The sequence below is a fragment of the Eptatretus burgeri genome, chromosome 4, assembly GCF_056783735.1.
Source record: "Eptatretus burgeri isolate ZD-2024b chromosome 4, Ebu_testis_v1, whole genome shotgun sequence".
Taxonomy (NCBI): domain Eukaryota; kingdom Metazoa; phylum Chordata; class Myxini; order Myxiniformes; family Myxinidae; genus Eptatretus; species Eptatretus burgeri.
Window position 1 is genome coordinate 59,336,142 of NC_140964.1, and position 23,006 is coordinate 59,359,147.

At 42.0% G+C, this 23,006-nt stretch overlaps 1 protein-coding gene across 2 annotated transcripts in view; it reads left to right on the forward strand.

Moving 5' to 3' along the window:
- The window catches only part of LOC147028145 (rho guanine nucleotide exchange factor 26-like), a 40,414-nt gene extending 19,126 nt beyond the window's left edge, over positions 1–21,288 (forward strand). For both annotated transcript variants that reach the window (XM_085878273.1, XM_085878274.1), the window contains exons 7-16: positions 1,948–2,108; positions 2,306–2,458; positions 2,594–2,723; positions 3,387–3,461; positions 7,868–7,957; positions 9,070–9,218; positions 14,837–15,082; positions 16,639–16,724; positions 19,620–19,724; positions 20,186–21,288. In XM_085878273.1, coding sequence (XP_085734399.1) covers positions 1,948–2,108; positions 2,306–2,458; positions 2,594–2,723; positions 3,387–3,461; positions 7,868–7,957; positions 9,070–9,218; positions 14,837–15,082; positions 16,639–16,724; positions 19,620–19,724; positions 20,186–20,328 — 1,338 coding nt within the window. In that variant the 3' untranslated portion in view covers positions 20,329–21,288. The remainder of the gene's footprint in view (positions 1–1,947; positions 2,109–2,305; positions 2,459–2,593; positions 2,724–3,386; positions 3,462–7,867; positions 7,958–9,069; positions 9,219–14,836; positions 15,083–16,638; positions 16,725–19,619; positions 19,725–20,185) is intronic.
- Positions 21,289–23,006: the final 1,718 nt, after the last annotated feature.

The following is a 23,006-nucleotide window of genomic DNA, read 5'->3' on the forward strand; positions in this document are numbered from 1 at the left end:
ACCTCAGGTCATTCGACAAAGCCCACAACACGTGTGTCCACTCTCGGGAGACTTTCTGTACTCTCATAACCAAGATGTGGTTCTCGATGGAATCCTTTCAACTCCTCTCTCTCTCTCTCTGTTAAGACTGGAGTACTACAAAGCAGTGTTCTTCTCCCCATCCTATTCCTAATCTTCAACAACGATCTCCCTGACTCCTTGGAAAATCATCTTTATCTTTTTGCTGATGACTCCACTCTCTGCTTTGACATTCCTCATCCTTCTAATACGCAGGCTGCAGCCTCTTCCCTCTCTCCAGACCTTGATAAAATCACAAGCTGGTCAAGCACTTGGAATATGTCTTTCGATCCTGATAAATCTCACACTCTGTCTTTCTGAAAGAACCATCTGGCAAACCCTCCCATCCACTTTCTTAACAACCCTCTTGAAGATGTTCAGTCACTGAAACCCTTGGGCTCACTGTCAGCGACTACTTTACCTGGCAAACCATATTTCAAAGTTGGCCTCCAAAACCAACTGGGCATCCTCCGTCATATAAAGTCCTTCCTTGGCACACATTGATTCCTATCCACCTACAAGGCCTTCATCTGCAGCTTTATGGAGTACTGCTCTCCCCTCTGGGCTGGCTCCCCTGCCTCACATCTTGCTCAGCTTGATGCTGTGGAAATCAAGGCCTTTAAGATTATTGGAATTTGCTGCGATGAAGCTGAGTCGATGGGCCTATCACCCAGCCGTTACAGACGGATCGCTGGTCTCTCTGTCTTCTTCTGCCTCATTTTTGGTTTTCCACCTTCTGCCCTCCCTGTGCTTTGTCCCATTTCCCCCACCCCTCCCCCAACCTCAAAGTTTCTGCAGGGTGCATGCTCATGCGGTCCACCTACAACCTCTTTGTGGTGATACTCCTAAAATCTTGAACCACTGCTCACTTTCACTCATTTGTTCCTCTTTTTTCCTGCCTGTGGAACCAACTTCCACATTCTTTTCAATGTCATTTTTCCATCCAGGTCTTCAAGACAGCTGTTCACCGCCATCTCAGATCATCACCCGTCCAAAACCATTATCTTTTCCACCCCCATTAAACCACCCCGTCCCCTCAAATTTCCAGTTTTCCATTCCTGAGAGCTTGCTTCTGTATTTATCTTGTCTACCTCCCGTATCCTCCCCTGCTGCTCATGCTTACCTACATCCCTTGTTTGGTCCGTCTCCATCCATTTTCTCCCTCCACCATACTGTTGGTGTTCACCCCTCTCTTTCGACCATTCCTTTTGTTCTGCTGTGTTCTGATCCATTCTGTGTTCTCGCTCTTCCACGAGCCTCAACTTTGTACACAAAAAAGTGCCGATATTTTACATCCTAAAGTCTCGGTCCTTAAATTTTGTTCTTTTTTTTTGACAAACGCAACGGGGTACAAAAGTCTGAGTCCACTTCAATCAATCCCAAGCTTTCTCATACCATCATATCAAACAGCGATTTAAAACAAACAAGATTGAAGATGTATTCGTTAATACTGACTCGAATGTGTTCACCCTTAATTTATTGTTTCAGAGATGGCTAAAATTTATGTGAGCAGTTTGATTATTATTCTTTGGATTGCATTAGAAAACTGTTGGGAAACATATAAGCATATAATATAACTCATCACGCTTGGATCCCAGATTCAAGACCCATATACTTCGATGATTTGTCGGTTGTTTATTTATGTCTCTGCAATTCATGTAGAAGTACCCCGATACTTCCCAATATCTCCTTCCAAATATGTGATAGATGTAAAAGCTCATTGTCGAGGCTTTTATCACTGTGCTGCTCGTGGAGGAGGTTGGGGAGTTTTTGGTGGTATTGTTGGTATGGTTGTGGGGGGGGGCACTAAAAATGAACAACAATATAAGCACTGGCTCGCTACATAGCACAACAACTGATGTAAAGAGAAATATGACCTGCTGTGTGCAGGTCATTTTTGAGATCATTACTTCGGAGCATTCATACCTGCACAGCTTGGACATTCTGCTTCATCAATTCCTGGAATCTTCGGAGTTAACTGAAGCTATGACAAAATTGGAACACCACCACTTATTTTCGAACATCGCTGAGATTCGGGATGTCAGTGAAAGGTTTGTTGCAACAATAGGACCACGTTATCGACGCTGGTGCTGTTGGAGATGCTTCCAAGGGATAACGTGTTCTGCTACAAGTTGGATGTGCATGGACATTTTGATGGATTTTATAATAGAAGTGTTGAAGTCGAATACACGAGAGGGTCTTCTTTTTTACATGTTGGCCTGGCACCCTGTTTTCACCTTGCCAACAGGTTTTTTCGGGAGCTGGAATCTCGCCATCAGGAAAGTGTTGTAATTGATGATATTAGTGATGTGGTTCAGAGCTATGCCCGAAATCGTTTTGACCCCTATGTAAAGTACTGCTCCAATGAGATGTACCAGCAGAGAACACTTCAAAAGCTTTGGTGAGTGTGGCTCATGAAACGATCAATTAAATACTTGAGGTCTCGTAATTACATATCCTCCTGGGGTACTTGCCAGATTCTCTGCATGAGTTTTTAATAAAGTAAAGAACAATGCTCCTCTGAATTTCTTTTCAGGATCTCCAGCCCAGTTTTTAAGGAGGTTCTGCGCAAAATTGAGATGTCAAGTGAATGCGGAGGCCTGCCCATGATTTCCTTCCTCATCCTACCAATGCAGCGTGTCACGCGTCTGCCTCTGCTGATGGACGTAAGGGTTGCGAACACATTGTCGCAGTTTCTAGTTCATTTAATTGTTTATGATTACTCAATCACAACTGTTGGTGGTTCATTTACTTTTCACTTGTGATTGGACTTTCAGTGTGATATTGATGATGGCTTCCTTAAAGCTGTCTCAACACCAGTTTAGGATGATACAAGTTCCCTGACAAGGAACTTCAATGTCGGAGGATACCATTCGGCCCATGCAACCTGTACAATGGTTGCCAATGTATGGTTGTTTTCCCATTATCTGTCCTTTTTAAATGCTGATCAGCAAGCAAGGACGCAGCACATACCATTTTTTACGTCTTTGGTGTGATGGTTCAACTTTCTGACGTCCCTGTTTCAGAGCGGACACTCTAACCATTACACAACTGAGTCTGGTTTGAAGTGAGAGTCGTGTAAATATGAATTAGTTTGGAAGAAACTGAAAGATCAAGGTGTGATGGATTCTTTAAGTTGTTGCTCATTCATTGATAATGTTTGCTTTTTGAGCTCACTGGATGACTTGAAAATATTCTAAATATAATATATCTATCTTTAAGAGCTTGAGGCAAAGATAATTATTCCCCCCCCCTTCCTCTTCCCACATCATGCCTACAGTATTCTTAAATAATCCTATTAACGCTAATGAAATGCAAATTCCTTGCAGACAATTTGTCAGAAAAGCAAGCCGGGCAGTCATCAACATGAGAATGCCAAGAATGCTCTCAAAGCAGTGAGCAAGGTGAGTGATGATTTCCTGACCACAGGTGACTTCGCTTGTTCATACAGTAGATCCACTTAGACTTCGCATTTTTCGAAAGTCTTCAAAAGTCATGATACCATTATTTGCTCTTGAAAATATCACCATGTCATACATGTGAACCACTTTTAAGGCGCTGTCACACCTTGACGATTTAGCCAGCAATGGCAACGTATAAAAATGTATGTAAAACTTTGGCGTACGCTGAAATTTTGATGTTTTTTAAAAAAGTTTTGGTCGTATTCATAACGTGTTGATCGTATGCATAACATATTAGTAACGGGCACAGAACGTTTTGTTGTCTTATAGATAACTTATACCAACGAATGCTTAGCCTGTTGTTGGCGTTCACAACCTATGCCCAACGATAGTCTAACTTATGCATAGCGCGCTACACGTATCGCCGACGAACTCGTGGCGTAGCCTGTTAAAAACCTGCCGCACGCCGATTTAAATCATAACCGCCTGAAAATTGAAAGTGTCAACCACGCAGTCACACCTTGACGATTTAGCCAGCGTATGCCGACCTATGAAAAATTTGCCAAACCAAACTGGCACACGTCGAATACGTTATGGGTAAGTTGTGTATACGTTAAGAGCATGCTGAAAAACGATGAAGTACGCCGTCATATTTCGTGGTACGTTTAGTACGTCGTGAAATTTCAAGCATGCTGAAAATTTGACGACGTACTCGCCGTATGATTCACACATTCCGCTACGCTGGGAATAAGTTGTAGGCACGATATGCGATCGTTGACACACGTCGACACAAGTTCCTTGTAAGTTACTCATAAGTCGAAACACGTCGAGGTAATGTTTAGCATACCCGAAACTTATTTTCTCCGTCAAGGCACATTTTTTTTTCTCCTTGGCTCCGTGAAGGCACGTGATGAAATATCTGAAGTTGTTGTTGTTGCTGTTGTTTTTTTATTCTTATATATTTTTTAGTCTATCACGAATTTTAAAATATATTCGGACATTTGCTTTTAAGTTTCGACGTCGACGTGACAATATCCTCAAACAGAAAATATTCACAGAGGAGGAACTAAGAATAAGACATGAGCAAACTGAAGAGGCAATCGGACGTGACGTAACGGCACGTGACGAAATATCGGAAGTTATTGTTGTTCTTTTTTTTTAAAACGCTGCCAATACGCCATTATATGGTAGCTGTAAGTTAGAAATGCGTTCAGTAAGTACTGTGGTCGTGCGGAAGACGTCAATCAAATACATCTACATACGTCAATATGCGTTGGAGGTACGTTACACATCGGTTCAAAGCACGTTACTCATAGGTTAGAAATAAGTTTTGGGTACGCTAAGCATTACCTCGACGTGTTTCGACTTATGAGTAACTTACAAGTAACGTGCCTTGACGTGTGTCAACGATCGCATAACGTGCCTCGACTTGTGTCAACGATCGTGTAACGTGCCTACAACACGTTACTCATAGGTTATAAATAAGTTTCGGGTACGCTAATCATTACCTCGACGTGTTTCGACTGATGAGTAACTTACTTTCGGCCAAAGTTCGGACCGATTCGGCCAAAACTTGGACAGGTTGGGTGTGTGATGAGGGTGAATTGCTTCAATTTTGGTAAAGATCCAGATCCGGATGCGGATCTGAGAATTTTTGAAGCGATTCTTCACAAATGAGTAATAATAGGGCCAAAATTATTTCTAGCACCACATTGCAAAACGTTATGGATGGCTTTGGACGAATATTGGTGAATGAGTTGGGTAGATGACAAGAACAAGCTGATAATATTTTCACAGTGGCAAATTGCGGCTTGGGGCATGAATAATGGTGACGAGGAGGAATCACAATGGGGGATGTAGACGAGAAGATAGCAGCCAAGCAGAGGAAAGGACCTCTCTAACACGTCCTCCTTGGGCCACGCCAAAAAGGGAGATAGATGTTGACTTCTCTCCTCCCAAATTTCCAGTTTTTCCTTCTGCGAATTTTCTTCTGTATCCATCTTGTCCACCCCATACATCCTGCCATACCCTTCATTACTCTCCACCCTTATTATTTGTCCAACTCTCCCTCTATTTTGTCCTTCAAGCCTGCTGTTGGTGTCCCTCCCTCTCTCTACAGTTCCTTTTGTTCTGTTGCATCCTGAGTCGGTCAGTGTTCTCGCTCTTCCACGAGCCTTGACTCTGGATACAAAAAAGAAGAAAGGTAGCAGAGAGGGATGAGTTTCATTCAGCAAAATCTGAATAGTTTCTTAGATCTGGCAGGCAATTGAGAGATGCAGGGGAATATAAAGTGCTGGGGATGTGTAAGAAGGGAATACATAATGCAAGGGGCAATCTTGGAGCATATGACATGGCTCAGAAAGATCTGAGGGTGGTAGTAGATACAGAGAGTAAGCAAATTTCACAGTTGCAGGCAGATGTAGGTAAAGTTCGTTGGGTTTTCGGTTGTGTTAGCAGGAGGGATAAATTATAAATCAAAAGAGGTGGCGTTAACATGGTACACAAATATTGTGAAGCCACATCTGGATTGTCATGATAACTTATAATTTACTGTATAATCTAGAGTTTTAAATTTGCTTTACAGGAATTTAGTGAGGCCTCTTTTTTTTTCATTATTATGGGAGTGCACAACCTTGAGAAGCAGGAGCACCAGGGATGAGCCAGGGGATGGTAGGAAACAGGGACTTGGTATCCAAAATGAACCAGGGGAGCGAATACTGGAGTTCTGTGTGGAGATTGATCTCATAATTGCAAACACATGGGTCAAGCAACCCAAGCGCAGACTATACACATGGACTTCATCTGATGGGCAATATAGAAATCAGATTGACTACCTCTGCCAGGCACAGACTGTGGGACAGATCATCAACTCCTTGAAACATAACTGAGTCAAACTGAGAAAAGTGAAAGCAAAAATTAAAAACTCACACCAGATATGATCTTGAAAACGTATCTAAGCAATACGCAACAAATGTTAAAAAAAAGCCTTGTAGACCTGGACCTGGTTGACAGACAAAATGACACAGATTGTGAAAAGAGCTTGTTGACATTGTAAAGAAAGAGGCAAAAAAACAGCATTCCAAAAATAAGCAGAAAGAAGAAAGCTAAATGGTGGTCAGAAGAGGCAATAAATATTGGATATATATTTAAATATTAATAACTTGAAGAGGTAGAGCGGTTTAGGGACATCGGCCAAAAAGGTAGGGAGCTCGGGACTCTTTTGTGTGATCTGTGGGTGTTGTGCATATGTTTTCTCTTCCTCAATCCCCCTCACCGTCACGACTGTCCTGTGTTTAGAATGATTTTCAAGTGTACCAATATGGCACATGGGCCAAGCTGCCTCCTCCTGTGTCATTGTTTCTCTTGTTGTTTGTAGTCTCACTGAGCGGGTATCCAAAATTGGAGTGGAATCCTCCCAGGGCTCTCCGATGGCAATCATCAGACTTTGCATCAGTCTGTCTTCTCCGTGGACCCATCTCACTTCATCCGTTGTCTCATGCTTTCACACAACCCTGTTATTATCTACTCTCGTTGACCACTACCCCCAAATACTCACACCTTTTCCTTTCCAACATGTATCTGCTCATCTGCGATGCCTTCTATGAGTTCCATTTGATCCTCCATCAGTCTCTAAACCTCCGATGTCATTTGTCATTTCGCTTCTTCATGAGTCTCGATTTCTGCATACAAATAACTATAAAATACCTGCTGAAATTACCTGAGCAAACTAAAGTTATTGCAGATCCAGATCATGCTACTTTATGAGTATTCTTCTTCCAGATATAATTTTTTTTTCTACTTTTTATTGGGATCATGGAGGATTTTCAACACAAATCATGCACACACATGCAGACAACTACATGAAACAACACCAGACAGCTTCAGACAAACGGCTCCCGACACTTGGACATGACACAACTTCACAGGTCACTCTGGGAACTGGTGATGACATATTTTTGACGTTGCTGTTTTTTGTACCTGCAAAGCAGATTTGATAGTGGGAGTACAGACCTGCCAGAACTCATCACTGCTGTGCACATATTCTCAATTTCCATTGCTGTTGTCAGACAGTGCATGACCCACCACATGTTTTTCTCTTGTACTGCACCATTACTTGGGAATTTATTCCCGTAACAACAAAAATAATTTGCAGATGGAGTCTCATTTATGCAGAAGGGACATTTTGAATGTTGCCTGTGCTTGAACAATTGAACCAGTTATAAAGAACAGTTCCACAACAACAGACCTATGTCTGTTAGTCCAGCGATCCATGTCTTGACAATCTTAAACCCAAATCTGAAAAGGAAGAAATAACCAACATTAATTCCATGCCTCAACACAATGGTGTTCAAACATTTACGTACATGGCTTAAATGTTCCTGTGCCACTCTGTACTATGTGTGCCGCAGCTGGTGAAGGATTGCAACGATGGTGCGAAGCGAATGGAACGTACCGAGATGATGTGTACGTTGCAGAAGCAGTTGGTTTTCAAAATCAAGGTGAATATCTTATTTGGTTCCATACCTGAGCAGTGACCTTCACCACGATGACCCTTGTACTGGGCCCATATGAACCATTTTGTGCAAAAGCCATATTTGTTTCTGATTTTTATAGTTAATTGTCAAATTAATAAAATATCAATATGGGTTCCCTTACAAGGAGCTTCAACACAGGTGGCGGTCATTAGTCCAAGCCTGTGCAATGGTTGCCACCCTATGGTTGTTTGTTCTTGATCTAACCTTTTAAAATGCTGAGAATTAAGGAAGCAAGCAGCACGTACCATTCTAGAGTCTTTGGTATGATTCTGCCGTGGTCTGGTTTGAACCACCAACCTCACAGATTCAGAGCGGACGCTTGAACAATTATGCCACCGAGTTCTTAGAATTTCTGCCCTCCCACAAATTTCTCATTCCCCGTTTATCTCCACATGTATCCTTATTATAATTCACGGACCGGTGTTTGTTTGTTTGTTTGTCGTGCTATTCCTCCTTCAGTTCTGGGCCAACTACATGCAGGCTTGCTACATAGGATCAGCATGACCCCAATTGATGTCTCGGGGCTTAAATTTTTTTTGCCAGTGGTCATTGGGGGGGAAACGCAAATTCTCCATGTAAATGTGTGTCATTGTGCGCTGCCTGTAGGTGGGGGAGGGTATTACAACCCCCCCCCCCCATTTACAGGAGAGTATTTACATATGTTTTTGCTTCATGCACGTAAAAACCCGGGTAATGTTTCTTAATTTCCGGAGCGATTGAGGCAGCTATCAGTTACCTATACACCATCCAAATAAAGGTATGTGTCAGAAGAACGTGTTGCATGATTGGAACAAGATCCCCCGTAGGGCGGGTACTCTGCTAGCGTTTGATCATTTCTGACAAAGAGAAATTCGGAGGTGAAAGGTCAATGTTTCTAGATTGTTTAAGCACGTCATGATATGAGCAGAAAGTATGACATCGAACACGTGGTGTATTTTGGTGGATGCCGCTTATGCTGCTGTGCTCAGAAAATGTTAGAGTTGAGAATGTGAGCCACATGTTTGTGAAACTATGAGACCTGAACCATGTTTTGTAAAGTTTGTAATGAACTTATTGAATTGTCTTTCCTACCCCAGCCATTCCCATTGGTGTCATCTGCTCGTGGGCTGCGTAAACGGGGTGAACTGTGCTGGTTGAGCGAGGAAGCAGGAATTTTTCGCAAGACTTACACGAAAGTGTATCTTTTCCTTTTTAATGATGTTGTCATCATCACCAAGAAAAAAAGGTCCATGTTTATTTCAACCGTTATGATTAGTTTATCGTTACTTTAAATCCCTGTTCTTCATTGCATGGCCCGTGAGCCACTGGCGGCCCCTGGTGGGCGTATAGTGCGGCCCCTGACGTGCTGCCGATAATACACAAATGTGAAAATGCCCCATCATAATCTGCCATAAATGCTGTCAAATTGACCCATTGGCTTGAAATGAGTGTCCCAACGCGAAGTATATGAGTAACATAACTACATCAGGATATGGTTTCAGCGTACAAACAATTATGCTTGCAGCCCAGTTAACCATAACAAAGTAAAGTATGTGGAGGCGGGGCCTTATAGCAGCCACTATGGAGTCTTGCCGGTGGTGGCGGCTCTCACACTGATTATCTTATCGGCAAAAGTGGCCCCCCTCTAAAAAATAGTGACGATCGCTGCTTTAAATCACACCTTGTTGTTTTGTTTTTCTTCTGTGTTTGAAAATCTGCCTCGACCATTTGTCCTTTCTGTCTTTACTGTCCTGATCCTGCTCTGATTGCAACTCCATTTTCATTATGTAGAATTTCTGCGCTCCCACAGCAATCCTTCTTCTTTTGTGTTTAGCACGTTGGGTTCATAAGAAAGGGATGTCGTCAAGATATCATCAGTGTCAGTCCCAGTACATAATGTATAGTTTGCAATTTTTTTCATTCATATGCAGCACAAGGCTGCGGAGTAGTATCATTGGTGCCAGACGTGGTTGTGTTACTGATGCAGTACCCCTGTAGGTTAGGGCAGGAATTTGTAATTTGGCCATGGTTCCCAGTGATAGCTTGCCTACTCTTCACGAAGGACACCATGGGATCTTTAATGTCCACCAACGAATGCTGTCTAACGTCCATCTGAGGGACGGCACACACATTGATGCCTCGTCCTGCCTGTGAAACACCAGCATGACAGTTTATAGCTGGTTCGGGCGGGATTCAAACCCAGGCTAGACAGCTTAGAAGTGAGTGTGCATACCTCTAGGCTACACTGTCAGCCATATAGTTTGCAATAATAACATAATTTGTGTAATTTTCATTTACCAACCTTTGAATTCAATAACCAAAACTATCATGATATATAACTCATATCATATAGTACTAACACAGTCGTGGTGTCGATGGAGGGAACTTGTTCCTCGTATCATGGGTCAAAACACACCCATCAACAAATTATGGACATGTAAGAAATCTTTGATCACCAAAATGATGTACACCACAATTGCCACCAACAGTCAGCTCACCACTAAGACCACCACTTTTATTGACCTCTCAGCTGCCTATGATATTTTTCTTTTATTTTTGTGTACATAGTCGAGGCTCATGGAAGAGCTAGTACACTGAATGGATCAGGACATAACAGGGAAAAAGGAATAGCAGAGAGGGGGGGGGGGGTGAGGGGGAACATCAACAGCAGAGCCGAAGGCCAAGACAGAGAGATGCGGACAAACAATGGATGTGCGGAGGAATGGGGGCAGGAGAGGATGCATAAGGTGGACAAGATGGATACAGAAAGAAACTCTCAGAGGGGAATACTGGAACTTTGGAAGGAGGAGGGATTGGGGTGGGGTGTGGTGGGGGAGTTAATGAGTGCAGAAAACATAATGGTTTGGATGGGGGATGATCTAAGATGGTGGTGAACAACCATCTTGAAGACCTGGTGGGAGGAATGAGATTGAACTGCTTTTCCCCAATGATAAATCATCAGATTCTCATGACAGGTGCTCTCTCAGCTGTACAAAATATGTTTTTTTTCAATGAACTGATTCCTTGTTGACTCGTTCTGTCGTGCTCCAAATTTGCAGTGTTGTACTAGTTATCTAAATGTAGATACAAATTGTTTGTGGGGGATAGTCAGGAGAGTGAGGCATTTTAATTTACATTTTTTGAATGTTATTTAAAGAACTTTTAAAGGAAGAGACGTTTTATTCAGTGAAGATTCAGTTTTGGGATATTCAAAAAGCAGAGGGATCGGGAATTAAGGAATAACTGAGTACGGGAGATAGAGTTCATTGTTTTCTGATGTTTTTTTTGGGGGGGAGGGTGGGGGGTTGGAGTGATTACGATTGTTACGTTGTTTGTATATATACGAGGTGTGTTCAAAAAGTATCCAACCTTAATTTTTCGTGCGTAAACAAATTAAGCTAGGGAGGCGTGGTTTGGTGCACGTATGTCGGCGATCCTAATCCGTATGCGTGAATATTTTCCCGCCTGCAGAAGCTGTCAGTCGCCGACAGACCGCCGATGAGTGAGGAAGTGTAAGTGAGTGCCGTCGGATTTTCGTTTTTGACAAAATGACGGATCACTGTGGTCTCATCGCCAGTGATCGCTATGTTGAAGAAGTTGGGATCGCTGTTCACAGTCTCCAGCATGTCCTGTACGATCTCCAAACGGAGTTGCTTCTGCTCTATCGTTAGCAGCTTTGGCACGAACTTCGCTGAGATTCTCCTTAAGCCCAAATCCTCAGTCATAATGGAATGAACGGATCCAATGCTGACGCCCACCTCGTCTGCAAGTTCTCTGATCGTGATTCGACGATCCTGCATCAGCAGGGTCCTCACTTGGTCAATGACGATCTCATTTCGGGATGTTGAGGGCCTACCAGAACGTGCTTCACTTTCCACTGATGTGCGACCGTCTTTGAAGCAGTTGTACCACTCTTTTATCTGTGTGATGCCGATTGCTTCGTTCTTGAAGGCCTGTTGAATCTTGCGGATAGTTTCCACTTGGGAATCGCCAAGCTTTACACAAAATTTGATGCAGTAGCGTTGTTCAAGTTTTTCCGTCATTTTGTCAAAAACGAAAATCCGACGGTGCTCACTTACACTTCCTCACTCATCGGCGGTCTGTCGGCGACTGACAGCTTCTGCAGGCGGGAAAATATTCATGCATATGGATTAGGATCGCCTACATATGTGCACCAAACCACGCCTCCCTAGATTCATTTGTTTACGCACGAAAAATTAAGGTTGGATACTTTTTGAACACACCTCGTGTATATATTTTTGGGAGGGGGGGTTGGGTTGGAGTGATTACGATTGTTACGTTGTATATATATATATATATATATGTATATATATATATATATATATATATATATATATATATATAAATATATATATATATATATATATATATATATATATATATATATATATATATATATATATATATTGGAGCGAGGAGGAGAAAAGGATTACGCTGAGGGATAAAAAGTAACAATACCCTGGATAAAAGGAGTGAAAACGAAGCACGTGGAATCAAAAAGCGGACGCAGAAGCAACTAGCCGGGAGGCGACAATGGCTCGCCGGCATTATTGAACAATGCCACGATAGGTACAATTGAGTTAGTGGTAGCTTTTGAGGAAGCCCTATCATAAAAACTTATCTCTTCCGTTAAAATTGACCAAATCAAATCGGATTTTTTATATGTTGTACTTATGGACATTATGCACAGCTTTTAGGAAATGAAATTTCGAGAAAAAAAATCGAGAATAAATGAACAAGCAGTCATAGACTGGTACTTACGAAATCGTCAACTTGACCTCTGACCTCGTCTAATAAAAGCTGTCTCTCGAGAAGGTAGCGACGCAAACCAGAAGTTTCTACGATGATTCTGTACCAAACCATCAACTCCTTCCGTTCTCGAGTTACTACGGATTAACGTAACGTAAAGATTACACTCGACGCCCCCCCCCAACTCGAAAGGACGCCAGGGCGAGCGCGATGACGTCAGCACGCACACGCAAAACCTTTACGTGACTCAACGACGCGTCTGCTCGAGCGCGCTGCACCGTGTGACGAGCCGTGACGCGGCGGGTGAAATATTTTTATACAATCTTAAAACGTCTCCAAAACATCCGATTTTTTACCAGAATTTCGACAACCGAGTGTTAAGCGTCCTAAGCAATCGCAAAAACCGAAGACAAAATTAAAATAGAAGTTAAAACGAACTCGTAACGTCGAGCGAAGCAAAAATACTCCATTTCTCCACAGGAATTTATGGAATTATTTCATATTATTTTATAACACTGAAAATTTTAAAACAGCCATAACTCGACGAATTGACACACAAATTCCGCCGAACTTATCTTGATCTTCCAAACTCACGCTCCGTCAACAATACCTGTGGTAACTTTTCTCGAGTTATCATGTTTTGGATGTTTGACCTCACTGTGACCTTTGCCTTTGACCAATTTTGACCAAAATCTAATCAGCGCGAGCCATCACCCTCCTAAATCACGTGGTGTAACTTGACATTGGTAGCTTCTTCCGTTCTCGAGTTACCGTGCCTACAAACAAACACACACACAAACAGAGGACAGAAGTCATCAATATACTTTATGAAATCTTTAGATTTCGTAAGTAATAAATAATAATTAGATAAAAATTGTTCAAGTGGGCGTGGCTCCGCCCACAAGGGGCATGGGATGCCCCTCATACAAAAAGACACAACTAGACCATGATATCTTGCTTGTGTCCAAGTTTCATCAATATTGCATCAAACGTCACGGAGCTCTGCTCTGGAGAGAGTCACAAACAGACACACAGACACAACGAAAATAGTGGTCACTGCTGGCGCCCGCGAACCAATAATTATTTTCCTTAATTCATGTTTTAGCACAAGTGTGTCGTAAATCCCAGGTATTGTCAATTCCCGGTTCGGAGTTTGTTGCACGTGGACGTCGGATCGGCAGTTCCTCCTTCCAGTTCATCAAAGCTAAGTTTCCTGAACCAGATACATCGTGTTTTACTGTTTTATTTCAATTCCGGTTTTGCTGATTGGGTTTTTGTCTAATTCTGTGTGCCAAACCGTTTCTTGTTGTGGTGAATCATCGAGTTGATGTACCGAGTAAAGCTCGGCTAGTTGATTATTGGTTCGCGGGCGCCAGCAGTGGCCACTATTTTCGTTGTGTCTGTCTGTTTGTGACTCTCTCCAGAGAATAGCTCCGTGACGTTTGATGCGATCTTGATTAAACTTGGACACAAGCTCGATATCATGGTCCAGTTGTGTCTTTTTGTATTAGGGGCGTCCCACGCCCACTTGAACTTATTATTATTATTTTTTCTCGCAATTTCATTTCCTCGAAGCTGTGCGTAATATCCATAAGTACAACTTATAAAAAAATCCGATTTCATTTGGTCAATTTTAACGGAAGAGATAGGTGATTACTGTAGGGCTTCCTCAAAAGCTTCCACTAACTCAATTGTACCTATCGTGGCATTGTTCAATAATGCCCGCGAACCATCATCGCCTCTCAACTTGTTCTAATCTATGCTATTTTTTTTTTTAGCCCCGAGAAGTCATTTCCACAACAATATAAAGAAAAAGTTTTTTTTGCAGAAAATGTTTATGTGAACGTTTTAAGTCAAACTGACTCACTCACTCACCCCACCACCCCCTTACCAGTCCTTTTCCTCCCTACTTGGAATTTTTACTCTTCACATCTGTCTTCCTATCCTCTGCTCCATCAATCTCTTTCCCCCTTTTCACATAATTGGCAATTATTTTGAGACCTTTTCTCCTCTTTAATTTTTTTGCTTTCATTTATATTTATCTCCTTATTTATTTATTTATTTATTAATTTATTTTGCAACGTTTCCCCGCAGTGACGAAAACTACTTTGTCACCGACTATGCACTGCAGCAGCACATCACTGCTGTGTTGCCCAAGTGTGACAATAGGTCTTTGGCTGGAACCAGTGCTGGTATTGGTGGTGGGAGTGGGCAATCAGGCTGGTCTCCGCTTGGTGGCACGTTGGTTCGGCAATTGTCTGGTGGTTTCCCCTTTCTCCTTGTGCTGGAGAAGAACCATGCAGGCGCGCATGTTGACATGATCCTCATCTGTGAATCAGTGTGAGTTCCATCAGTCATTGATTATAATCTGCATATCATCCAATAGCACTGGTAAAATAGGTATGTTAATTGGGTATCAAAGTGATTTATTGTTCCTCTTCTTTCAGCAAAGTGTGCATTGAGAGTTCCATACTGGGCTAAAGGCCCTGCACAAAATTCAGAGCAGTGAGAGAGGATGGCTGGATTATTTTTTTTATGCATAATGGTGGAAATTTTGATCGCTATGCACCACCATGTTTTTCCTTCACCTCTGATTTCCCCAATATTCCCATTCCTTCTCCTCTTTTGAAACTTTTTTTGTTAAAGTAATATGGAACAGACACACACACATGAGTTGGTAAAACTTAAATAAGTTGACATCAGTTTCATGAACGACTCATGATGAGAAGGGAATGAGAAGTTCATGCCATTTGGTGACAAATGAAGAGTCAAGTACAACATGTGTGCTCTCTGATGCAGTATCTGCGAGCTCCTGAAGGTGTTCACACAGGACCTAACAGGGTTGTTTGGGGCAGTTGCCAAAAGCAATGATGTAATTGCATCTGTTTGTGCACCCAAACCCATATTTTCTCCTTTGTACACCTGTGCCCATATTTTCTCTCCGTTGGCCAACTCTTACCTACATTTTCTTCCTTGCACGCACACACATCCGCATTTTCTGCCTCGAGCATGCATGCCTGCATTTGTTGCCAACAGGCGAACAGGTGCCCACATTTGTGACCATGTGGTGCAGGTGCACCCGCAATTGTTGCCTCTTGTCACAGGCATGAGCACGCTCGTGACCACCTGGCGCTTATGCTCCAGCATTCATCGCCACTTGGTGCAGGCACACCTGCATGTGCACAGCAATGTTCATGTCTCGGATCGTAACAGTGATTGCATGCCTGAAGGGACATTTTGCCGTCACATATTTTGTTTTCAGGTAGATTTCTATAAAATAGTGGGCATTTGTTGGGATAAAAACAACAGTACTTTTAATCATTGCATACATGTTTTCACGTAGGATACAGTACTTATTGTCCAACTTATGCATCAAATACTAGTAATCGGTGTCCTCAACCATCCTTGAACATGTCGTGGAACGTCGGCCGAGGCCCACGCCTTTTGTTTTTCTTCCGTCCTCACCTTTTCACCTTTTCACCTTTTCACCTTTCGCTTTTAAATTTGTTTTCTCCGCAACTGCTTGAGCGATTGACACAAAACTTTGACCATCGGAGTGCCTACCTACCCATGGAGATTAACAACAACAACAAAAAAAAAAACAGTGACATGATGATTGGATGGAAAATGCGGCCGACGTTCTAAAAAAATCCGTTTTCTGCAGGTATGGGTTGCGGAGTGTTTCACGTACCAGGAATAAACGGCCTCGACCTCACTTCGCTCGGCCTCAGCGAACTATAATTACCTCTTCGTATTTATCTACATACATGAGTCGCAACATGATTTATAAAATACATGTGTTCATGTGCCGTATGAATTTTTTTTCTTTTTTTTAATCGACATTACGTGCTTTTTATTCTCCTTTATATTCATCCCGACGTGTTTCCTGTCCACAGCAACGAGCGAGCACGCTGGGTGAGTGCCATAACCAACAAGACAGTTCAGGAGATGAATCTTGATCAGAAGGCAAAGCATATGGGAGGTAAGAGCCACGTGGTGACGGTCTTTCATGTAATTCTAATATTTCATTTTTCTTTGAACGTGAATTTAAATATGAATACAATTTCTTTGCAGCTCTGAATACATCATTACCAAGTTTGTCCCCTACTGACTGTTCTTGCACTGTAATTAAAAGAAGGCTGTTTAGCATGGCCACCAGGTGCAATGGTTCGTGATGTTGAGATCTCAGATTTACATCCTATATACTGACGGGGTTGATTTGTTGGTTTCTACTAATGTACTTGCAATTCAGGTAAAAGTACCCTGATATCTTGTAGGCCGTTCACGAGTTTCTAAATAAGATAAGGGCAAGGGGTGTGTGTGTGTGTGTGTGTGTGTGTGTGTGTGTGTGTGTGTGTGTGTGTGTGTGTGTGTGTGTGTGTGTGTGTGTGTGTGTGTGTTTGTGTGTGTGTGAGTGTGTGAGTGTGTGAGTGTGCGTGTGTGCGTCTGTGCGTGCATCCACGTGTAGCCTTTTTTTTTGATTTCTATACAATTCCACACCCATGGACCAATCTTCACCAAATTTTGCATGTGTGCTGAGGGTACACGGGGACAGGACATGGGCACAACCCCCACCCCCCCCCCCCCCGCAAGAAAATTTTCTGCATGGATGAAAATTCTCCATATGTATGAGCTTATATGTGTAAAAAAAATCATAGAAAAAAGCTGCTGAGTCAGTCTCCACCAAATTGTGCGTATTTGCTGGGGTACTCAGTTTCAGGTCATGCGCACAAAAAAATCTCCTCCCCCCCATCTCAAATATTTGGGCCTCTCACTCTCTTACCACAGGCAGGTCATGGTCTTTCTGTCTTCTACTGTGTCCTCTCTGACCTCACCCCCCCCCCTGCTCTGTCTGAGATTTGCCCCACCCCCCCGATATTTCTGCAGTGCGCTCAAGGTCTCCCAGCAACCCCCTTCTAGTAAAACTACCAAAATCAAGAACCACTGCTCACCTTCACTCTTTCATTCCTCTTTTTCCCTACCTTTGGAACAAACTCCCATACTCTCTTCATTCCCACTCTTCCCTTCAGGTCTTCAAAACAGCTCTGTCATCCAATGGCAAAACGTAGTAAGTCATCTTTTGTTCAATTAGAGAAAACAAGGGAAAACTGTTTTATCAAAGGCCTAATCCGACTGACTTGATAGGTTTTACTATTGACATTCAAGCATCTAGGATCCACTTTTACAGATTTTGTTATACAGGGTGCCCCACAGAAAACCAGGAAATTTGAGATTTTGAGATTTATTTTGCCGTATTTTGCACTACATCTAACGTTTGTTTTGGTTTTGTTTGAAAATAAAGTGTGTCTTTGTTTTACACTACATCTAAGTTTGCTTTTGTTTTGTTTTAAATAAACTGTACCAAATTTCCTGGTTTTCTGTGGGGTACCCTGTAGTATAAACATGTGACAGAACCTAGTAACTCCAAAAATGACAAAATCTCAACTTTGACCAAAAAGTGACTTACTAGGTTTTGCCATTGGAAGGTAGAGCTGTTCACCACCACCTCTTATCTTCCCTCATCCAAAACCACAATCTTTTCAACCCCCGTTAATCCACCCCAAACTCATCTCCTACAAATTACCAGCTTTCCTTCCTAAAAGTCCCTGTAATGTCCATCTTGTTTACCCCATGTTCCTCACCCCATCCCTCTCCCTTCCCCAGATCTCCTCATGTGTCTATTCCACACAGTTTTTTTCCTCCCCCTGCCCCCCCCTTGTCTCTTGCTCCCCTTGTTGTACGCTCTGTGTGTTAGCTCTCATACGAGCCTCAAACAGTGTATATATTTAGAAAAAAAGCAAACAGACATTCACACATCAATCCTTACATATTTCATTACCTCATCAAAACTGCGGAATATTTAATGCTTTGCCTTGTCATGCTATTACCGACTTCACAGAAACCGTCACCTACATCTCCTGGGCCATCACAGTTGCCTATCCAACTCAGAATTCCATGAGATATGTGGAAACCCCATGGAATTGCAACATAAATGACCCAAAACTAATTATCTTCTTGCTGATGCATATAAACACATCGTGAAAAGTAAATCATAACGGATGTTTTCTTTCACAATGTTGCGAGATTCCTGGAAGTCCTCGGACAAAGACCCTTATAATGACGTGTTTAATGGTCCCTGGTAAAGTCGTTTAAGAGAAAATAGTTGGAAATGATGGCAAGGACCCATGAACCTCTTCGCTAAAAGCCCTGCTTGAGAGAATTCCACATACGATAGTTATTTGGGTGGTGTATAGACAGAAGACTGCTGCCTCGATTGCTGAGCCCTGTACGTCCTGTAATCTTCACAAGCCCCATGATGACGCATATCAGCTACAATGTTTCGATATTTGATGATACTTTTAAGTCACTTCGGTTGTTTTACACTTCAGGGAAAACTTATAGGGAAGGCATAGCGTTTGTGAATATGACAACTGTGAAGATGTCTTTGGTTTTGCAAAGCACTAAGCAACAACATGGCGGCCATATGTTATTTCAGGTTGATATTGTGAGTAGAGTCAGGCCAGCTATCCAACCATGAGGTGGAATGGAATGTTACACACACACACACCACACCACACCACACACGCAGATGGACAAGCATATTATTATAGCTCATCTACTTTTCGCAAAGGACATTGTAGGATCTTTAAAGTTCACCAACCAATGCTGGCAGGTGGGACGCCCAGTTTAACGTCCATCCGAGGGACATCACACACTTTGATGCTTCGCCCTGCCTGCAAAACAGCAGGAGGACAGTTTATAACCACTCCGCAAGTGTGCATTCCTCGATGCTATCTTCCCAGCCGAGAGAGCTGGTGTTGTTGATACAAGTCATTAGTTGACCTTACTTTGTCAATGACTGTTTATTTGTGCTCAGCCTGTAAGCAGGTGGAGGCAATTCGCCCATACAGTGCCAAGCAGCCGGATGAACTGTCACTTACCACAGCCGAGGTGGTGATGTTGTGGCAGACTACAACAGACGGTATGACTATCAAGTGCTGTGTGGCCTTGTGCTTTTCCCTGTTCTGCAACATGTAATATTTTCTTGCGCTGTTGGTGTTTTGTTTAACACAGTGTAGTCTCATTAAGACGAAATAATACATCACATGACCATTTGTCTCGGTGAGTAATCATCTGAACCAGAATTACACGGTATTAATTTGGTTTATTAATCATTCATAATTTTTTTTTAAGCTAACGAAGAAGCTTGTACATACATTCCATGCATCAGATGCCAGAAAAGGATGTCTCGATGGGACTCCATATTTGTTTTCTATTTTCTTTTCAAACATTTGTGATGCTTCATCTTATTGGCCATCATTTATGGAATTTTGACTGAATATTTAAAAAAATGATTTTGAAAGATTATGAATACCAGAAAGACTTGGTTGATTGAGAAGAAGCATATTGGTGTGGTTTGGGTTGTGGCTGGTTGTGTAACAGGTTGGTACGAAGGGGAAAGACTTCAAAACGGAGAGCGAGGTTGGTTCCCGGCTGATTCCTGTAAGCAAATCACCTGTGAATTGACAATCCAACACAACATCCAACGCCTGGAGAGGTTTATGGGAATTGAAACGGTTGTATAAAAAAAAATCTCAATTTATCTCCTGCGATGAACTGAGTTCGGAGTGGCGTCGATGACACACGGAGATGGAAAGACTTTTTTTTTCTTTATCCAGCAGTTTATTCTGTTGTTTTGTTTTTCCGATAACTAATTACCTCATGGTGCACCGAGATTGCTAAATTTTGCTGAACCGAATCAGGGTTTGTCTTTTATGTAAGTGAGTCCAAGTACGAATGCACATGATTTTATGCATGCAATATGTATGAGAAACTGGCGTGCTAAGAGGCTGTTTGGCCCATCAAACCTTTGTCATATTGGCCATTTGTGGGTCTGACTCATAAAGCCAGGATCGCATTCAACTTTGTCTTCAAAATGATTCTGCACTGCACAGCTTGTCGTCTTGTGGTTTTAGGTTCCTAAAACAATTTGTTTAATACAAATGTTTGTTATCTTCTCCTTGAAAAGCCATGGTTGATAGTCAATTTTTTCAAACATTTTCTCTGTCTTGCATGATGATGAGGTTGTATCTTTGTTCTTTGAGATTGCACCCTAACAGACTTTCAAAGGAGGCAAAACTAATGGTGGACACAGTGATCCATGTGTTAGATCTTTCTACATTCATCATTGTGAATGAATATGTACTGCATGACTGTATTTTCACAGTGGTTTCTCATTTCATTGTCTGTGACAATGCCCCCTGCCCCAACTCAGAGGATGACAATTGTCTTCAAATTCCTCCTCAGGAGGTGATTTGATGTGATATATTTGGTGTGTTTCATGATGAATTCATGTATCACTTGGAGGCACAGATGTCTTTGCAGCCCGTTTTTATTTTATTATTTTAAAGTTTCCAATGTGAATCCAGAAATATATAATAGATTATTTGTGTTTCTGTAACTCAAGGAAGCTTTACATATCTTAAAGTGCACTATTTCAATTGTTGGTGCCAATTACATGAGTAAAAAAATTGAATTTCGTATAAGTGCTTATAATGCACATTTGCACGAACATGAGCTTTGGATGATTTATTTACAGTAGTTCTGATGGTGTGTGTATATATATATATATATATATATATATATATATATATATATATATATATATATATATATATATATATATATATGTATATATATATGTGTATGTATATATATGTGTATATATATATGTATATATATGTATATATATGTATATATATGTATATATACGTATGTATATATATATATATATATATATATATGTGTGTATATGTATATGTATATATATATATATATATATATATATATATATATATATATATATATATATATGTGTGTATATATATACATGATTGAGGCTCATGGAAAGGAAGAAAATAGAAAGGGAGAAACACCAACAGCAGAATAGAAGTGATAGTGTGATAAAGGGGATGGTGGAGGATAAGGACAATGGGGGTGAAGAAGCTGCACACAAGCTGAATGATACACAGCAAGAAGAGGAAAAAGGATAGCGGGGATGAAACTGAAAAATAACAAATCAACTGACAACTAACAAACAAAAAAGGATGAGGGAAGAGGGGGTGGGGGGGATCACAATAACTTTGAAAAAAAAAAAGAGTGCTTTGGAATGGGGTCATTTGGGGGTAGAAAAGATGATGTGTCTAGATGGGGGATGTTCTGTGGTAGTGGTGAACAGCTGTTTTGAAGGCCTGAAAGGAAGAATAGAACACAACAGATTGCGGAAGTTGATTGCACAGGCAAGGAAGAAAAGAGAGGAACAAATGAGCGGAGGTGAGCAGTGAGTCTGAGTTTTGGAAGTTTATCAGGAAGAGGGTTACTTGGAAGATCATGTTTAAATGGGGTTTTGAGGGACAGAGCCAAGAGAGGGCAGAGGGTGCAAGAACAAAAAGGAGGCGGTAGAATACAGAGGCCACTAACCTGTCTGTGATGCAAAAGTAATAGGCCAAGACCCTCAACTTCCTTGTGGGATATCCCAATTATTTTGATGGCCTCAATTGCAATGGCATCTAGAAGGCAACATATGAGGCAGGGAGGAGGAGGAGATTGGGACCATACTCTGTGCAGAGCGTTGGTGCTGCTTAAGCAGTCTTCTTGGCTATTGTGTACAATCCTGGATGGGTCGCCACTCCGACACAGTATTCCAGCATGTTGGCACTCATTTTGCCAACCTCGGAAGGATGACAGGCCGAGTTAACCCCACCTGGTATTAATTCAACAGCTGAGTGGGATTTGAACTCAGGACCCTAGGATCCAAAGCCCACCACCCTAACCTTTAAGCCAACACCAGGCATACATGAGGCAGGGGCACTACCCCCAAACTGGCGAGTACTCCAACAAGCTGTGATTGAAGGCCTTGTAAGTTGTCAAAAGTTCAGACTGGCCAAGAAAACACCTTGCACAACAAAGGATGCCAAGTCGGTGACTGTCTTTTTCGGCCATCTTGGAAATATTGTCTGCCCAAGAAAGATCTCACTCTGTCACCAGAGTCCATAACTTTGGGTCTCTCACTCCCTCACTGGAGGCAGGTCGGTGGTCTTTCTGTCTTCTACCGTCTCCTCTCCGGCCTCTCCCCCCCACCCCCCAACTCTGTCTGTGATCTGTCCCCCTATATTTCTGCAGGGCACTCAAGGTCTGCCAAAAAACCCCTTCACAAAAGATTGGTACAAAAGATTTGGAAGCAAACACAGAATTGAGGAATTTG